This window comes from Neovison vison, chromosome 14, assembly GCF_020171115.1.
Source record: "Neovison vison isolate M4711 chromosome 14, ASM_NN_V1, whole genome shotgun sequence".
NCBI classification, from domain to species: domain Eukaryota; kingdom Metazoa; phylum Chordata; class Mammalia; order Carnivora; family Mustelidae; genus Neogale; species Neogale vison.
Genome location: NC_058104.1, coordinates 11843439 through 11860515, shown reverse-complemented (window position 1 = coordinate 11860515; position 17077 = coordinate 11843439). Strand labels below are relative to the sequence as shown.

The window sequence follows — 17077 nt, the reverse complement described above, 5'->3', positions numbered from 1 at the left end:
GCACGGGCTTGGCAGCCAGCGTTCCAGCAGCAGCCAGCCGGGAAGGGGGCTCAGCCTTCAGGATCCAAATGTTCCCTGAATCCACCTTTTTAAATCCAACCTGCCTGGGATTCCCTCCCCTGTGCCCCCCTACCCCCATCCAAAGACTCTCTGCAACCCGCTCAGGAGATGAAGAGAATTGGCTGAGCTCTCCTGAGAACTCAAGTCCACAGCTGACGACATCAGGGTTCTCTCGTGGTGGTGGACGTTCCGGGGGTCTTGACAAACGTAGAATGACCAGCACCGACCATCACAGCATAATAGAGTAGCTTCACGGCCCTAGAACTCCTCCGGGCCACACCTGTTCATCCCGGCCACCCCCCAACCCCTAGCAACCACGGATCTTTTTACTGTCCCGTGACATCTGGCTTTTCCAGAAGGTCAGTGGTTAAAACCAAGGCCCTGTGTGGAGCCTTTTCAGATGGGTTTCTGTCACCAAGCAATTTGCATTTAAGATTCCCCGGTGTCTTTTCATGGCTTGACAGGTTTTGTTTTGTTTGTTTGTTTTTTAAGATTTTACTCATTCGAGAGAAAGAGAATGGCGGGGGAGGTGCAGAGGGAGAGAAAGAAAGAAGCCCTCCCCATCTCCACCACCCGTGGGTTTTGGGGGCCTGGAGTCCCTGCCCGCCTGGGCCGAGCACCAGCTAGATCTGGGGTCCCTCGGAGCAATGGTGGGGGGCAGGCCGAGCTCCTCTGGTCCTCAGGGGCTTTTCTCTGAGGAAGTCAGAACTGTGACTCACTTAAAACATCTGCCTCTGCGGCCGGTCATCTGTCCAGCTCTGCCGTCAGGAGGCGGGGGCGAGCCGGCCCCCCTCGCAGGGCTGCTCGGGGGACTGTGAGGGGCTCGTGTCCGAGGCTGGAGCGGCACCTGCCGGGGGGCTGGGGGGCGGGAGGGGAGCGTGCAGAGGCAGGGGTGGGGCTGCTGCCAGGAGGAAGGCTGGCCGGGGAGATGGGTCGCTCCCGGGGAGTGGACGGGACAGAGGCGGGCGGCCCCTCGGGGGTCTTCTCTGCCAGTGAGGGGAGCCTGTGGAGCCCCGACACGGTGCCCGTGGTGCCTCACTGGTTTGGGGCCACCCACGGGGCCCTGAGTCATTCACCCAGCAGGTACGTTCGAGCACCTTCCTGGCCCCAGGGTCTGGTGCAGGCAGTGGGGGAGGAAGTGAATAATCCAGGTGGCCGGCGGGGGCTCGCAGAGCGACACCAGAGCCCTCTATCCCAGAGAGCCCGAGGCGCGCAGCCTAGCGGAAGTGGGACAGCCAGCTGTGGGACGCCCTGGGGGACGGCGTCCCCGGCGCAGGAGCCGGCCTGGGACACGGGAGGGAAGGAGAGCCGGCAGGGGCAGCTGGGCCCGGCCAGGACGGAGGGAGGGAAGCCGCGTCATCGGACAGTGGGCGGGGGTCACAAGGGGCTGCGGGCCACGGGAAGGCAGGTGGATTTTATCCCAGGTGAGATGGGAACCTCTGGGGTTCTGGGACCTGGGGGAGGGTGGTGACGAGGAGGGAGCGTTGCTGTCCAAGAGAGAGCAGCTGCCCGGGGAGACGGTGGGAGGGGGACAGATTTGGGGGTGTTTCAGAGATCAGCACCAGAGACCTCCCGATGGGTCCCGTGGTTGGGGAGGAGACAGAACAGGGCCCAAGGCCGGGTCCCCAGTTCCTGGCCTGGTCAGCTAGAGACGCAGGTGCACGTTCCCAAGGATGAATATGATGGGGAGGACAGGGTACGGGGGATAAACAACTGAATTGCGTTTTGGTCATGTGTGACATGTTGTGTCCCCAAAAATGACATGTTCAAGTCCTGACCCCCTACGGTCCTATAGAAGGGATGCAGTGAAGAAGAGCCCATCAGGGTGGGCCCTAAGGGATGGGACTCATGTCCCTGCAGGAAGACAGACGGAGGGAAGAATGTGAAGGCGCCCGCGGACACTGGGGCACACGGCCCCGGGGACGCCTCAGACCCCAGATTTCTAACGCCCAGAGCTGTGAGAGCGGGCACCTGTTTCCCTTAAGGACCTGGCTCGTGGTCCTCTTACAGCAGCCACAGGAAAATAACACGAGCTCGGAGGCAGGGGCTGTGGTGTGATGTAAGAGCTGGCAGGAGATCCAAGCCTAGGCGGCAGGACGCCCCCAAGTGCCTGGAATGTTCTAGGTCAGAGGCCCAGACGGTCCCATCAGGGAGAGAACACAGGGGAGACAGGCTGAGGCCAGGGTTCTGACCTGACCTGAGAAGAGGAACAGCAGGGAATGGGGGCCGGAGAGCTGGCAGCGGGCCAGGGCGCGTGTGGAATCTGAGAAGTAGTGGGAAGACGGTGCTTCTAGAAGGAGGCGGGGAGAGGCACAGTGGCCAGTTCTGCCAGGCCGGGGGGCGAAACGAAGCCATGACGGAGAACTGGCTGTCGTGTTCGCAGCGTGAAGATCCCTGGCAGCCTTGGGGGGCAGTGGTCTCCCCAGAGCACAGGGTGCAGGAGAGCAGGGGCGGGGGGCGGTACAGACCGTGTGCACAGACGGGCCTTTCGAGGGGTTTAGCCAGAGGGAAGACAGAAGTGGGCATGGCTGAAGGGATCAGGGATCGTTTGGCTTTTACAGTGGACGAAGGCGGGGGCAGTGAGCAGAGCCATGCAGGGAAAGGGGGACCATTAGGGGAAAAACGAGGTCCTGCACAGGGGTGGGGGGGATGGTGACTAGGGCCCCAGATGCAGTCCCCAGACCGAGAGCCAGGGCCGAGCGCAGTGGGAGTCTGGGGGGCGGGGGTCAGAAGAGCTCACTGCTGGAGGCATTCCAGGCTGGGGTCAGTTTTCCGTGGGCGTACCGGGGCAGCAGAGAGGTGGGAAAGGACAAAAGCAAGGCCACCGGTCACCACAGAGTGGCCCCCAGCAAGGGCTTGACCAATGACAGCCAAGGACATCAGGTCATCACGAGCCACTGTGTCACCTCAGGGAGCCTCTCTGAGCTCTGAGCCCCTTGCTGCAGCTGGGACCCCCTCCCCACCCCCCATGGCCAAGGATAACTTTAATGCAGATGAGGAGACTTTAATGCAGAAAAGAACTAAGGCTTCGGGGCGCTTAGTCGGAGCCACACACCTTCTAAACACTGCGCACGTGGCCGTGAACTATTAGCCCATCTCACAAGCGGGGAAACTGAGGCACAGAGCGCATACATAACCAGCCTACCCATGTTCAGTTAGTATGTGGACCTTGGGGGGTAGCCTCCCGTGAAACCAGGATCCATAGGTATCTCTCAAGAACAGCTTCAACTTAATGAACGTGAAAACCCCTCATGCCCGGTTCAGATCGGCCGGGGAAGCTAATACCTTCTACGCCGGCCGCTTCCAAGAGCCTGGGAGGGGCCCAGCTAGCGCACATACAAGATCACAGGATTTAGAAAACGTGCAAAGCAGTTTCTTTTCCTGGGTACTGTTTTTCCTAGAGTCCCTGACCTCAAACAAGTTCCGGCCTCTATAGTACCCCACGGGTAGCATGGAATTTTCTCAAGGGCGTGGTCGGGGCAGGAAGGCGACGTGGCCGGTGTTTAGAGCAGGCACAGGGAAGCAGCAAGCTGGGGGGCCGGTCAGGCCAGCTGGATCCTGGCAGTGCGCAGCGGACCGGGCTGCAGGACTAGCGCTAGAGAAGCTGCGGACGAGGATGGGGTGGGGAGGCCCGTGGGCTCTATCCTCTCGGCAGAAAACAAACCCCAGGTTCGAGTTCTCCCCCCTCCACCCAGAATCCAAGGATATCCCGCTTCTGTATACAGAACTGAATGGTCTCTCGTCCCCCGGCTGCGTGACCCTGGGCTGAGCTCAGTTTTCTCCTCTGTAAAATGGGAGAGAACACCCACCTTCTAAGGCAGGACCCCAAAGACTAGGTACAGAACGTGCTGGGAAGTCCACAGGGCCTGCGTGCTCTGGCTGCTGCCAGCCCTGCTGACGGGCTAGGGCCTGGCGGACACTTCTGGAGCAACGCCCACATCGTGCAGGCCTGTCCGCCTCCGGCCCTGTCCTGCATGCCTACTTCCCACTCTCTGAAGGGGAAGCAGGTGCAAGGGGAAATCCCAGACAGGATCAAACTGGGGTTCGACCTCCCCGCTCCCCCAGCCTGGGGACCAAGCAGAGCTGGCCGATAACCCCCACCGGAGCCTCCACGTCCCCACCAAAGAGGTCGCAGACCACACCAGGGCAACTCACGTGACGCTAACCAGACCCTGAGAGTCCGGCCTCCCCGTCCCACAGCAGCCCCAGACTCTCCGCTCCCGCCCCCTCCCGTCCTGTCCCATCTTGTGCTTAAATCATGGATCTGCTTGTGGTGCTGCGTAGACCCTTCCACGGCTCCCTCTGCAAACAGAGCAAACCCCCTCCGCTCCAGTTCCGGCCCCAGCCCGGCAGGGTCAGCCCACACCAGCCTCATAGGCACCGTCCTGCCCCTGCTCCCCTGCTCTCGGCTCAGCCCCCCTACTCTTCTGCTTCTCTCCGTCCATTCCCGGCATCTCAGTCCTAGCACTGGCCTCGGGGATGCAGACGACCAGGTCAAGCCTCCGCGATGGGCTCTCAAGTCACTGCATTTCTTCACGGCACGTATCCAGATCCACAAGGAGACCCTGACGTCTGCAATCACATGGATCACCGTCTCTGTCCCCTGATGGACTGTAAGCCGCCGGAGGGCAGGGACCAGGTCTGGCCACGCCCACCGCCAGATCACCGCAGGGAGCGCTGCTGTCCACAGGGCAGCGGGCTGGCAAAGCAGCCCCAGGGAAGTGAGGGACAGACCCCAGACAGATCAGCAGGGTAGACACAGTGCGGAAGGCAGGTTTCAGGGGCTAGTTTGCATCTTGGCAAGTTACCACGCAAGTTCTTAAACTTCCCTGAGCCTCAGCGTCTCTACCCGCTAAGTGGGGATAAAATTGTACCCAGTGTGGGCTTGAGGATCCAACAAGGCAATGGGCGTGAACATTTCCTCTCGTGCCCCTGCCCCAGCCCAAATGCTCTTCCCATATGCCTCCAGGGGGAACCTCAGCCTTATGGGAGGTCCTTGGGGTAGGGAAGGAGAATCCCAGACAGCGATACCCTCCTGTGGTCCCCACAACGGAACCCCGGAACCCCGGAACCCTGGAATCCCTTCTCCACTCAGCCTTGGTGCTCCAGACATGTGGTCACCCCTGTCCCTCGGGAAGATTCACTGACACACACGGGACCTCTCCCCCCAGCTGACCACCCCCCACTGGCTTCTCCCACCCAAGCCCAGCGACCCCCTTCTGAGACCGTCCCATGTGTTGTGCTATCCTTCCCAACCCTGTGGTTCTGGGGGCCACCCCAGCCCCGGGCTTGGTGTAGCGGGACAAGATCCCTTCCTGTCATCACCTTGCCACCCCCAGCCCAGGCCCGACCACAGCAGGTGACAAGGGAAGCACTGCCTTGCTGCCGCATTCCAGACTTCTAAGGATCTGGGGGCCGCTGCTCCCCTTTCAACCTGGCCCAGTCCCAGGGACTGCCAGAGAAGAGGGGTCCCTGGTAGGAAGACTCGGCTGGCAGTCCCTCAGGCTCCCGTGACCCAGTTCTCTCCCCCCACAGCAAACACGGTCACGCGTCACAGCAGATTCGGCGTCTGAACCACCCGACCCTGGGCCGGAGCTCCTGAGCACGTCCGGTCTCAGACTTTTCCAGGACAGGCCTGGTGTAGCCACACTGGGGGACTGGATCAGGGGAGGGTACCAGCAAGAGCTACCACTCCAGGAGCACTCCCTAAGCGGCTGGCACCGTCCAGGGGCACCACACGTATTTAGGCACTTCAACCCGTTCTACAAATGGGAAGACAGGGGCCCAGAGAGGTTAAGACACTTGCCCGGGGTCACACAGCGGCAGTCTCCAGAGCTCACTTTACTTGAGTCCCCGACCGCTCTGCGGTTCTGACGAGGATGGGGAGCCCCAGGCTGGACCCCACCCCAGACCCCCAAGTCCCCTCCCCGTCCCCCCCCACCCCCGGGGGTCCAGCGGGTGGCAGGGGAGGGGCAGGAACTCACCAGCACGCGGTCTCCTGGGCGCAGGTCCTTGTCGCCCCGCTTCACGGAGCCGCTGTCCGAGAGGTTGGAGCCCGACTCGTTGCCGGTCTTGACGGAGCTGTTGAGGACGCTCTCCCGCAGCGGGAGGACCCGGCTGCTGAGCGGCGGCGTGGCCGTGCCCGAGTGCAGCGACAGGTTCTGGGCCGTGAGCGACTCCACCGAGTGCGCGTCGCTGCCCGAGCCCTCGGCCGCGGGCTGCCGGGTGAGCTTGGAGGGCCGCGTGAAGATGCCCTGCAGGGCCGGGCACTCGAAGTAGCGCACGCCGCCCACCGCGCCGTCGTTCTTGCCCACGGGCTCGTCCAGCACCACGCCCGCCCACTGGCCCGGCGCGAACTGCGTCTCACCCAGGTACCGCACCACGCCCGGCTTCACGCCGTTCACCCACACCCGCTCGCCCACCGCGAAGTCCCCCAGGAACTCGTCGCCCACCTCGGCCGCCTTGGCGCCCGGCTTCTCGGGCGCGGCGGCGGGGGCGGGGGCGGCGGTGGGGGCCACCGGGCCTGAGGCCTGCTTGTGCAGGGGGGAGCCTGCGGGGGAGGGAGAGAGGCTGCGGTCAGGGCCCCAGCGGGGCGCAGAGTCCCGGCCGGGGGCGCCCACGCCAGCTCACGGGTGGGGAAACGGAGGCAGGCGTGGCCAGGTGTGGGGCCTTGGGCAACCCGAGGTCTCCACGTCCCAACCCCGCCCGGCAGGTCAAGGATTCGGAAGCTCGGCAAAGGGTCTCCCTTCACTGCCCAGAGTGGCTGGAGATCGAGGGCCCTGAAGGAACCCTTTCTCGGAGGTTCCAAGCTGCTCCCTCCCCATCCCCCTGTGGGCTCCAGCCCCAGCTGTTAACCTGAGACCAGCCACCACCCTCGACCCTCCGCCGGACTCAGATCTTGTGAGTGGTCCCTATGTCCCCCACCCCCCGCCCCAGTCAGCTCAGGACCCCACAAAAGGCTCTCGGACTGTTCCTGGACAACTGGCGACAACCACAAATGCCTTGAGGCAAGGAAGGGGCCAGAAAACCTCTTGTTCCGCTCCGAGTCTCCCCTCCCTGAGCTGCAGCTGCACAGAGCAGGGAAAAATGGGGTAGAGGTATGTGGGAGGCAAGTCCTGCCCCGCGACATTCCTGGGGCTGAACTCCAGGCTCTCTGGGCTGCCAGGTGCGCTGGCCCAGCCCCTCTTCAAAGGAAGCATGACCCTGAGGCTAGGAGAGGCAACAGCCTTGCTCAAGGCCACCCAGCAGACTCGGGACTCAAACCCAGGGAAGGCGCCTGCAGCCTAGGCCTGGGCTCTGATGGGCCACAGATGCGGAGTGGGGAGGGAAGGGGAGCTACTAGCTCGAGGTCACTCATGAGAGACAAAGCAGGGCTGGAACCCACGTGCCTTGTGTGCATCTGGCTCCTGGGCCCCATGAAGGGCCTCCTGAGCTGTGGGGCTCAGGAAGACCCGCCCATTCACCCCACGAGGTCTGGAGGCTGCCCCCCAACTTCCTGCCAGATGCAGCATCAGACAGAAAAGGCCCCATCCTTCTCGACTCCGGAGCCTGAAGCGTGTGGGATACGGAGATGGGGGACAGGAGGCGCGCAGGTGCGGCCACACCCCAGCAGAGCTGCCTGTGTTTCAAGTCCTTCCAGGGGCAGCCAGTGGGGGGGCCACAGGGCAGCAGCTCCCCCCCAGCACCTTCCTTCCAGCCAAGGCCAAGAAGCCCAGGCCTGGCAGGACGCTGTACCAAGACTAGATGCCAGAACTTCTCAGGGCTGGAGAAGCCACACGGCCCCCAGACAAGCCAGACCCACGAGACCAAGCACAGGGGTTCTCTCTCTGGGACCCTGGGACCCCAGCAGAGGCATTGGGGAAGCACGTGGCACCCAGGGCCTTGGCAGCCAGGATGGGGGTTCCTGACCTAGGGGCTCCTGGGAGGTCAGCAGGCTTCGCTGCTGAACTTGACTGAAGCCACACTCACCACACCCACGCTGCTAAGAGACAGACGCACAGGAGCTCACCGGACCCTCACGGTTAATCCCGTGAGATCATTTTATCTCCCATGGACAGAGGAAGAAACAGGCTTAGAGACATCGGGAGGTTCACCCAGGCCCCCAGGCGAGAGGCAGCAGAGCCCACGGGCCACAGGCTCTTGGTGTCAGGCACATACATAAGTCAAACCAAACCACGGCGCTGAGCACTTGCCGTGCCAAAGCCTCAACCTAGAACCACCCCCAGTCCCTTGGGCTCCCCTGAATGGACCCGTTTTCCAGAATCAGGCCAGACCCTCAGCTCCCTACAATCTCGCCGTTTACTCCAGCCTGTGTAGGGACGTCCCCTTCGACGTCCCATCCGGAGAAGACCCCTGGGGTGGGGGTGACCGAGACCCCAGCAGGCGGAGGCCACTGTGGCTGACAGAGCAGCAACTAGCCCCCCGGCCCAGGACTGCTTCTCACCTGCACCCCGGTTCTGGGGCTGTTCTCCGTGCCCGGCCCGTACAGGCACGCAGTGGGCACTGCCTGGTGTTATTCTGATGAGAATGATTTATACAAACGCTGAAGAATTTTTAAAAAAAATTTTAAACCACAAAGAGGTCCCAGGAGGCCCAAGAAAGGCTTCCAGGCAGGTTCCAGTGACCCTGGGCAGGGGCTCTACCCCTGAGTAAAGCGAGGCAGCCGGCGGGGTCTTCCGCAGGTGGCACAGAACCCGGAAAAGTAATCGTCAGCTCACAGACCTTGTCCTCATGGTCCCGGTCATGCCCTAGCACGGCCCGGTATTATAAGGAGCCTCTGCAGGGCCCTGGGAACCCCGTCCACCCCCCGCAGACGAGGCGGGCACCGTCCCTAGGAAAAGCCGGTCTGGAAAGCAGCCTTACGTGGAAGAAGCCATGAATGAGAACATGACCCAGCCCACGCACCCCGTCGTCACGCGGCCCGAGGAGCCGTGGGGCCCATCATCAGGGAGCCAGCGCGGCAGCGTGAAGACCTCAGCTAGGACTGGACGCTTTCCATGCGTTATCCTCTTATCGTGCAGACCAGAAGCAGAGGTCGTGACTCTTGTCCAAAGCTACCCAGGCAGGAGTGGGGCCCAGCCGGTCTAGCTCAGGGCCCTCCCCTTGCCAGCCCCGCCATATGCTCGCATGCATGGTACGTGCCCTTCCCATATCTGTTTCTAGAAGCTTCCGTGCGCCCTGGGGCTCCGTGATGCCCGCGAACTGACCCGGGCAGCTGGGAGGTAGGTGAGCACCTGGGCCTACCTGGCCTCTTTGGCTGGAGCGGAGAAGAGGGTCCCAGGCCGGGGGGCACCCAGTGTGGCTATTCCTGGAGAGAAGCTGTCCGCCCAGCTGTCCTCCTCCCCAGCTGTCCCGGGCCGGGCAGCCCCTCAGGTAATCTTTCTGCCCCGTCCCGTCCTGCCCCTTCCAGAATCACAGGCCCAGAGACCAGCTGTTCCAACAGCTGCTCAAATCCAGGTCTCAAGCCTGCGGCGACGGCGCTCGGGCGGGGGCGGGGGCGGTTCGCCTCATTTTTCCTCTTCGGTGCCCTCAGCTGCCCCAGCCTCCCGGGGACAGACCCTCATCAAATCCCCGACGCCAACAGGGAAGCCTCCAGAGGCCTGGGCTCGGGAAGGCAAGGAAAACTGGGACAGAGCCCCCTTCCCTCCAGAGAGCCCTCAGTAACACCGGGGCCGGGCCGGGCGCCTTCCCCTGTCTGGGCCTGTCTCCCTGCAGGAAGAAAAGGGCTAAGCCAGGAACAGCCAGGACCTCATGGTCTCCGGCCCACCCGTCCTCCCAGAGCTGTGGGACCTGGCTGGCTCCCCCCAACCCCACCGCCACACCCCCAGGGCTCCGAGGCAGGTTCCCAAAGCGCCCTGAGGGCAGGGCCTGGGCCCCCCTCCCTCAAAAGCCGCCAGTGGAGCAGCCGGGCCCAGTGAGAGCCCCCAAGAAAGCAGAGGGCAGCACTTAACCCTCTCTTGAGCACTTGGTCCTTTCCCCAGACTCCAGGCACGAGGGAATTTCCTGCTGGTTTCAAGTTCAAAGCAGGACTTTGAAGAAAAAGGCTGAGGGGCCTGGTGCGGGGTGGCAGCAGCTGGCGGCCTGCTGCCGTGGAGGTGGGGGCTGGCGGGGGTGCCCGGTGGGGGCGGAGAACGCACCCGCCCCTCCTCCTCCTGCAGGGGCCTGGAACCCACCCTGCCCAGGGAAGTGGGGACGGGCCTTGCCCATGACCGCCGAATCTCAGCTGCCAGGGACCCCGTTCTCCGAGCCCCCAGGGTCAGACACTAGGGACCACAGGCACAGACAAATGGGGACCCGGCAAGGTGACTCAGCTGGTCACTTCCCTGACAGGGAGGAACCTGGATCCATGGGACCCTGGGGCTGCAGAGAGAAGGCTCCCTGGGAACGGAGATCGAATGCCTTCCAAAACCTCTGCCAGACAGTCACACAGCTCACTCCTCACCTCCTCAGAGAAGCCTTCCGTGATTGCTTCTCCTAAAAGCCAGTCCCCCTGCATCACCCAGCACCCCCATCCTTCCAGAGATTTACCCCACATTTCACCGTGCCGTGTGCCCCCCATCCTCGAACAGACGCTCAGGAGGGCCATTTCCACTCTAGCACCGGGCTCGCAGGCCCTCAGTGCAAGCTGCCTGCTCAAAGCTGGTCCCACTCCCAGGAGGAGGGGCCGCCGCGGCTCTGCGCTGGTGCACGGACTCTCCACATCCCCGAGCTGGTGCACGGACTCTCCACATCCCCGAGCGGCGGCGAACCGTTCCCATTCCTCCCGGCGAGGACAGAGGCTCAGTGCAGCCAGCTCCTGGCTCACCTCGTCTCCCCCTCCCCAACCTCTGTACCCCCCGAGCCCACTGTTAGCCCCATGTTTCTATAGGAAAGCCAAGAACGTTTTGGTCTCCCCAGGGACCTGCCTCCCCACTATCTCTTGCCTCTGTCCCCTCCCTGGCTCTCCATGTGTGCCACCAAAGCCCCCAGCCCACAAAATCACAGCTTCCCCCATGGACACCCCTCTGTGGTCCCCGCGGGCGTTCCCCACCAACTGACTTTTCCTCCTTCTATGGACGTCCACTGCCGAAAAATCAAAAGGCAGAGTTACTGATTTTCCTTTTTTAAATGAAACCACTTTGCGTTCCATCAGACAAACACAATCACATTTACTGTCCTGGAGTAGGTTTCTCCAGACTTTATCCGTGAGGGGATGTTGCGTACACAGACTTCATACTTGCCTCCTCCGCCCCCTGCCCCCGCCCGTGGTCCTGTGTTCCAGCGGGCGGGCTGCAGGTCAAGGCTTATCAAGGAGCTGTCCGGAAGGAAAATAAGAACCCTACCCACCACAGTCAATTTCAGACAGCCCACTCGGTGTTCCTCTGAACACGGAGTTGGAAAAGAAATCATATAGTGTTTCCACCACAGAGCAATAACCTCAAACACAGACATTATAAAATCTGACCTCTAGTAAAACAGTAACATTTTACCGGTAGTAAAATGGCGGTATGAACACTACTCTAAGTACGAGCAGAATTCGTGAGTTTTGAGTATTGGTTACGGATGTTTTGAAGAGAATTCATTACACTGCAAGTTGATACGATCTGGTTTCTTAAGTCAAGGTGGTGTTTCACATCCGGCTTGTAAAATTCCTGACCGTTTCACCACTGGTTCTCCGGGGCGGGCAGCACAGGGCTAGTCCCGCTCCAGCCCAAACCCTGCACAGGGGGCCAGTCCAAGACCCAACAGAATTCTCGACAGACCCCCCCGAGTGACAGACAGGAGAGAAGACGGAGGAAGCGCCAAGTCTCTGACCCGTCTCCCACGCAGGGAGGCGGAGGGGAGGGGTGAGAGGCAGGAGGGATGTCCTCCTCCTGTGGTCAGCACCCGGGGAGCCCTGACCTACACTGTACGCCCCCCACAATCTAACCCACTCCCCCACCTTGAGCCGCTGCTTATCCGTCACCACGTCCCTGCTGTTTTTAAGCCACTAATACATTCTCCTTGTAAAAGATCCAAGTGACAGAGGAAGATGCAGAAGTTGGGCCCCCATTGCTCTCTCCAGTGCTGATCCCATCCCTGGCCCCTGGACCCACCCTCCCGGCAGCTGTCACCTCCTGGAGGTCCCAAGGACCTCACACTTGATGTTCTAGACCGCAGTGACCTCCTGCAAGGGTTCCTCCTCTGTACTGCCCAACTACGGGGTACAGCCCCCCAACACCCATTTACTAAACCACAAATCCTCATTGCTCCTTCCCCCTCACTGTGGCCCCCAGTCCAGTTATCCGGCAGATCCAGCAGTTCCACAGAAGAAATACCTGAAACGCACACTTCCCTCCAGGGTCCCCGAGGCCCCTCTGGATGGCAGGCCCGTGAAGTTCCACACCACCTGCCGCAGCAGCCTACGGAAGGGTGCCTCCCAGCCTCCAGCACCCCTGCCCTGCTTCAGCCCCCTCCGGAGACATCCAGGAGCCCCCCCAAACACAAACCCACTCACAACATCACTCCCCACCTGGGTCATTTCCACTCTAGGCAGGGAACACCTTCTAGGTTAACCTTGGAATTTTGTAAGAAGCCTGTGTTACTTTGGTTAAAAAAATGTCAAAAAATGAAATACAACAGGGGCACCTTCGGCTCAGGTCATGATCCCAGGGTCCTGGGATCGGGCTCCCTGCTCAGTGGAGACCCTGCTTCTCCCTCTCCCTCTGCCTGTCCCTACCCCTGCCTGTGCTCTCACATGTGCCTGCTCTCTCTCTCAAATAAATCAAACCTTAAAAAAAAAAAAAAAAGAAATAACAATATTTTTAAAAAGAAAAAATTAAATAGAGAATATCCATTGGTCCATTTCCCAAAGAAGTAATTTAGACAGAAAAAAACCTGTCTTCTCATTCACAAAACAAGCAACAAAAAACCCTCGGGGTGTGTGGCTGGCTCAGTCAGAAGAGCGTGTGACTCGTGATTTCAGGGTTGTGAGTTCAAGCCCCACACTGGATGTAAAGATTACTTAAAATTAAAAAAAAAAAAAAAAAAATCTTTAAAAATACCAAAATGAAACCCTGAATCTAAGCGCCCCCAAACAGGAGAGAATTATATGAATTACGGTCAAGTCTTTCAGATTCATAAGCAACTTTTTAAGATTTTCTTACACTTCTGTCTACACCCAACATGAGGCTCAAACTCACAACCCCCAGATCAAGAGTTCACACACTCTACCGACGGAGCCCACCAGGCGCCCCCTAAGCAACTTTGAAAATAATTCTTCCAGGTTATGTGGAAAGGTGTTTCTGACGTGACACTGGGTCAGAACTCAGGACTCCAGAGTACCCGGACACGGACACAGGGACACAGACGCCTGGGTGCAGGGCGTAGGATAAAACGGTTATCAATTTTACAAAAACACAAGAGGGGACTTGCAGGAACCAGTGACGACATGGTCTGAACTGAGTGTCTGAGCCGAGTCAGCCCTCTTTCCCTGAAGGCCGGAGGGAAATAAGCATGCCTATGCTAAGACCCCATTCCTCAAGGAAGGAAGCAGTTCCTTAAATGTTCCACAGAACACAGTTCCAAGCGAATTCATAGGTATTATGAAAATAAATAATCTCCAAATTCCCACAATCTTGAGAAATAGCAGCTTAAACAAAGTTAGGGGGTTTTTGGCTGCAGGACTTGTCAGAGCATTTAGCATGCTAATGAGCACCGACCTCGTAGGAGGGGCTCTAAAGAAGGTGACCACATGATTCGTCACCCAAAACCAGACACCTTGAGAGAAGGGAGGCGCTGTTAATACAGCGTCATGCCGAGACCACAGACATAAACTAGGGCTGTCCCAGAGAGAATGGTCACCCAGGCATTTTCCTCTCCGTGTCACCTAAGGAAACCCTGCCTGTCCATCAGACTAGCTCCAACCCCCCGAATGGCACAACCCCACTGCAGGACTCCGTTTCCCTTGCTTCAGGCAGCCCGCCTCCCAGGCTGCCAGGGTGCACATCCGAGTCCCCCTCGGAATGCAAGGGGGGCCCACACCGACTCGACTCCACGCTCCATCCTCGGAGCCCGCGACCAGGCTGAAATGCAGACTGGCCACGACCGTGACCTCCCCTCCCTGGTGGCCCCAAAGCAACACACATAAATGCACCATGAACCCCAAAGCTGCCCTCCGCTCTACGCCCCCTCCTCTTGTCCCCAGCGGGTGCTCAAGGCATTGGTCAAGAAGGGGGCAGGGTCTCTACAGCTTTCCTCAAGGGAGCCGGCTTTCCTACAGCGCGGTCCCCAGCCTGGCCACTCTCCAGTCAGTCCTTCTGACCACCCACTGAATCCACCCCAGGGCCCACCCCCTGTGGCCACAACAGACCCGGCGTCCGCCCCCACCCCCTCACCCCCCGGGGTTCCGCTGCCTCCAGTCCGCCAACCCTGAAGAAGGAACCCTCTATCCGCCCACGCTGGGGTGAGCCCTCTATCCGCCCACGCTGGGGTGAGCCCTCTATCCGCCCATCCCAAGGATAGCTCGGCGTCCCTCCTGAGCCAAATGGGACTCCGAAGTCCCCTTCCGTCCTCCCTATTCCGGAATCCAGGAGGGCAGAGCCCCACCCCGCAGAGTCAGGCGGAGGCCGAGGGGGAGAGAGACGTGCGAGGCTTACCCTGGAAAGAGCACAGCCAGCTCCCCATGGAGAAGCCCTGCTCTGGTCTTTGCATGGGCCAGCCGGCAGGCAGGCAGGCGCTAGCAGATGGGCCCCTGCCACCCCCCCCCACCCCCGATCGATACTGGGCGACGTCAGGAACATTAGGAGGCTGCCCTGCCCCCCACCTGCTCTGCAGCCCAGCCACAGAAATGCTCAGCTTGGCTTTCCCCTCCTGATGCCATTAAAAAGTTTAGGATGTGGTTAGGGGAGGAGGGCCGGAGAAGTTGACCTTGAAGGGGGCTAGGTGCCGCCTGGGGTTGGCAGGCTGTGCAGGCGCAGAGGCTACAAGTCTGTCCCGGCTCTGCCCACATGCGCGGCAGCGGGGCTGAGTCCCCGAAAATGGGGATGCTGCTGGCCGCCCTCCCAGGGAGCGGGGTACCACGGCGAAAGCCTTCCTCCGGGGCTGGAGTGGGGCAGGGCCAGGGTCTAAGACTGGGGCAGCTGCAAGCTCTGTGGGCTCCACCTGGGCCACCGTCAGGCTGGTCCCTGGGTCTGGAGTGCCCACGGGGTACGGGGGGCATCTGGGCCCCAGTTCCGTAACCAGAACGGAGAAGCTCTGGGACCGGCTCTGTGCAGGCCCTCTGGGCGGGGACCCTGGGCCTGGTATGGGCGGTGGACCCTGCCCCGAGTGGCCTGCTCCCCGCCTGAGGGGGAGCTCCCTGCCTGCTCTTCCTTGATCTCCATGTCCTGGTCCCCAGCTGGAGGAAAGGCCACAGGCAATGTGGGGGACACTGCTGACCAGCCTAACAGAGCCGATCACTCGTCCCACCTGCCCAGGACAGGACTGAACCAGGGGTCCCAGCCACCCCACCCCTGCAGTCGGGAGGTAGGTGCCCACGGCCTGAGCCAGACCCTCCTCCCCAGCCCCGCCACTCTCCGCGGCCCTATTGCTCTGGGAAACCCTGATGACAGCCCGAGCCTCAGTTTCGTCAGCTCGAAAATGGAAAGAACAGCTCTTTCCCTAAGTGGGACACCTCTGGGGTGGGACCACAGTGCCGGGGAGGAGAGGAGAGCCCCCCACCCCGCCCCCTCGCAAGGACCCACCTTCCCTGGGGGAGGGGCAGAGGGAGCGCAGCAGTGGCCTTTGTCTGTCCCTTGGCCTGGCAGCCCTGAGCCCTCCCCAGGTCACCCATGCTCGTTGGGGCCAGGAGGGACCCCTACCACCAGGCCTGGCCTGCCTCCCCCTGAGGCCCAGCAGCAGACCCCAGGGAGGGCTGAGGGCTCCTGGCCACGGCCTGCCGCTGTCCCCGCCTGCCCACCATCACAGGGCAGCGGCAGACCCTGCCGACCCCTCAGGGCTCTGGCCTCAAAGGGAGAAGTATACTCCGGCAGCAATCCTGGCCGCTTCCTGGAAGCTGGGACCCCCATCTCCTCCCTCCGGCCCAGGATGGATTCCAAAGCCCCAGGGGCCCCCAATCCCGTGCCAGCTCCCAGCTTCCCCCTGGGGCCCTGGCACCTGCCTGGACCCACTCCCAACACCCCCCCCTTGCCTGCTGGAGCTGCAAGACTCGGGCCCTTTGCAGCCATTGTCCCCTCTGCCCCGATGCTCTTCCCGGCTCAGCTGGGCTGGCCTGGCCACTGCTTGTCTGTCACTCAGGTCTGCGTACCAATGTCACCTCCTAAGCAAGGCCCTCCCTGACAGCCTGATCTGAAACAGCTTCGGGGGGGGGGGTGCTCCATCCTGCCTGGCTGGGCTGCCCCCCGCCTCATGAGCCTCTGCACACTGGTGGGCCCCAGACCGCCCTCCTGCGCTCCCCCTGCTCTGATCACCTCTGGGCCTCCTCCCAGTAGGACGGTCCCCCTCCAACGGCCCCTTGTTCCTGCCACTTCCGGTGTGTCCCAGCTCTGGGGACTGACGCAGCCCCCCTCCGTCCCCACAGAGTGGGGGGGCAGGGGCATCGGTCCAGGCCCGGCCCTCGGCCAGACCCTCTGCCCGGAGGCTGAGCTCATACTTTGGGAGAGAGCCACTGCCCCGATTCCCAGAGTGGGGCCAGTTTATTGCTGCCACTCCCCCCGCCCCACCCCCCGGGCTCCAGCCTCCTCCAGACCCCCTCTGGGGCCCCAGTGCCCCTCACACAGGGTCCCGGCCTCCTACAGGGGTGGGCACGTCCCGCACCTGGGACAGCAAACAGCCAGGCCCACGGGGTGCGTGAGGGAGGCAGAGGAGCCAGCAGGGGAGCGGGGGTGACCCTGACCTTCTCTGGGGCTTCCACCCGCCCCCCATCCTCTCCTGAGACTGGTTCTAAGACCCAGAGCCGAGCAGGGACAAAAGCAGCTGTGGGCCTCAGAAATCTTCCTTCCCCCTCTGGCCAGGCCAGTTGCTCCCGGCTCTCTGCTCCCTCTCCGCTGCCTGCAAGTCT

The 17077-nt window shown here is 61.5% G+C and overlaps 1 protein-coding gene across 3 annotated transcripts in view; it reads right to left on the bottom strand.

Moving 5' to 3' along the window:
* The window catches only part of CLIP2 (CAP-Gly domain containing linker protein 2), a 65275-nt gene that overhangs the window by 28460 nt on the left and 19738 nt on the right, over nucleotides 1-17077 (bottom strand). For all 3 annotated transcript variants that reach the window (XM_044233270.1, XM_044233269.1, XM_044233271.1), the window contains exon 4: nucleotides 6045-6610. In XM_044233270.1, coding sequence (XP_044089205.1) covers nucleotides 6045-6610 — 566 coding nt within the window. The remainder of the gene's footprint in view (nucleotides 1-6044; nucleotides 6611-17077) is intronic.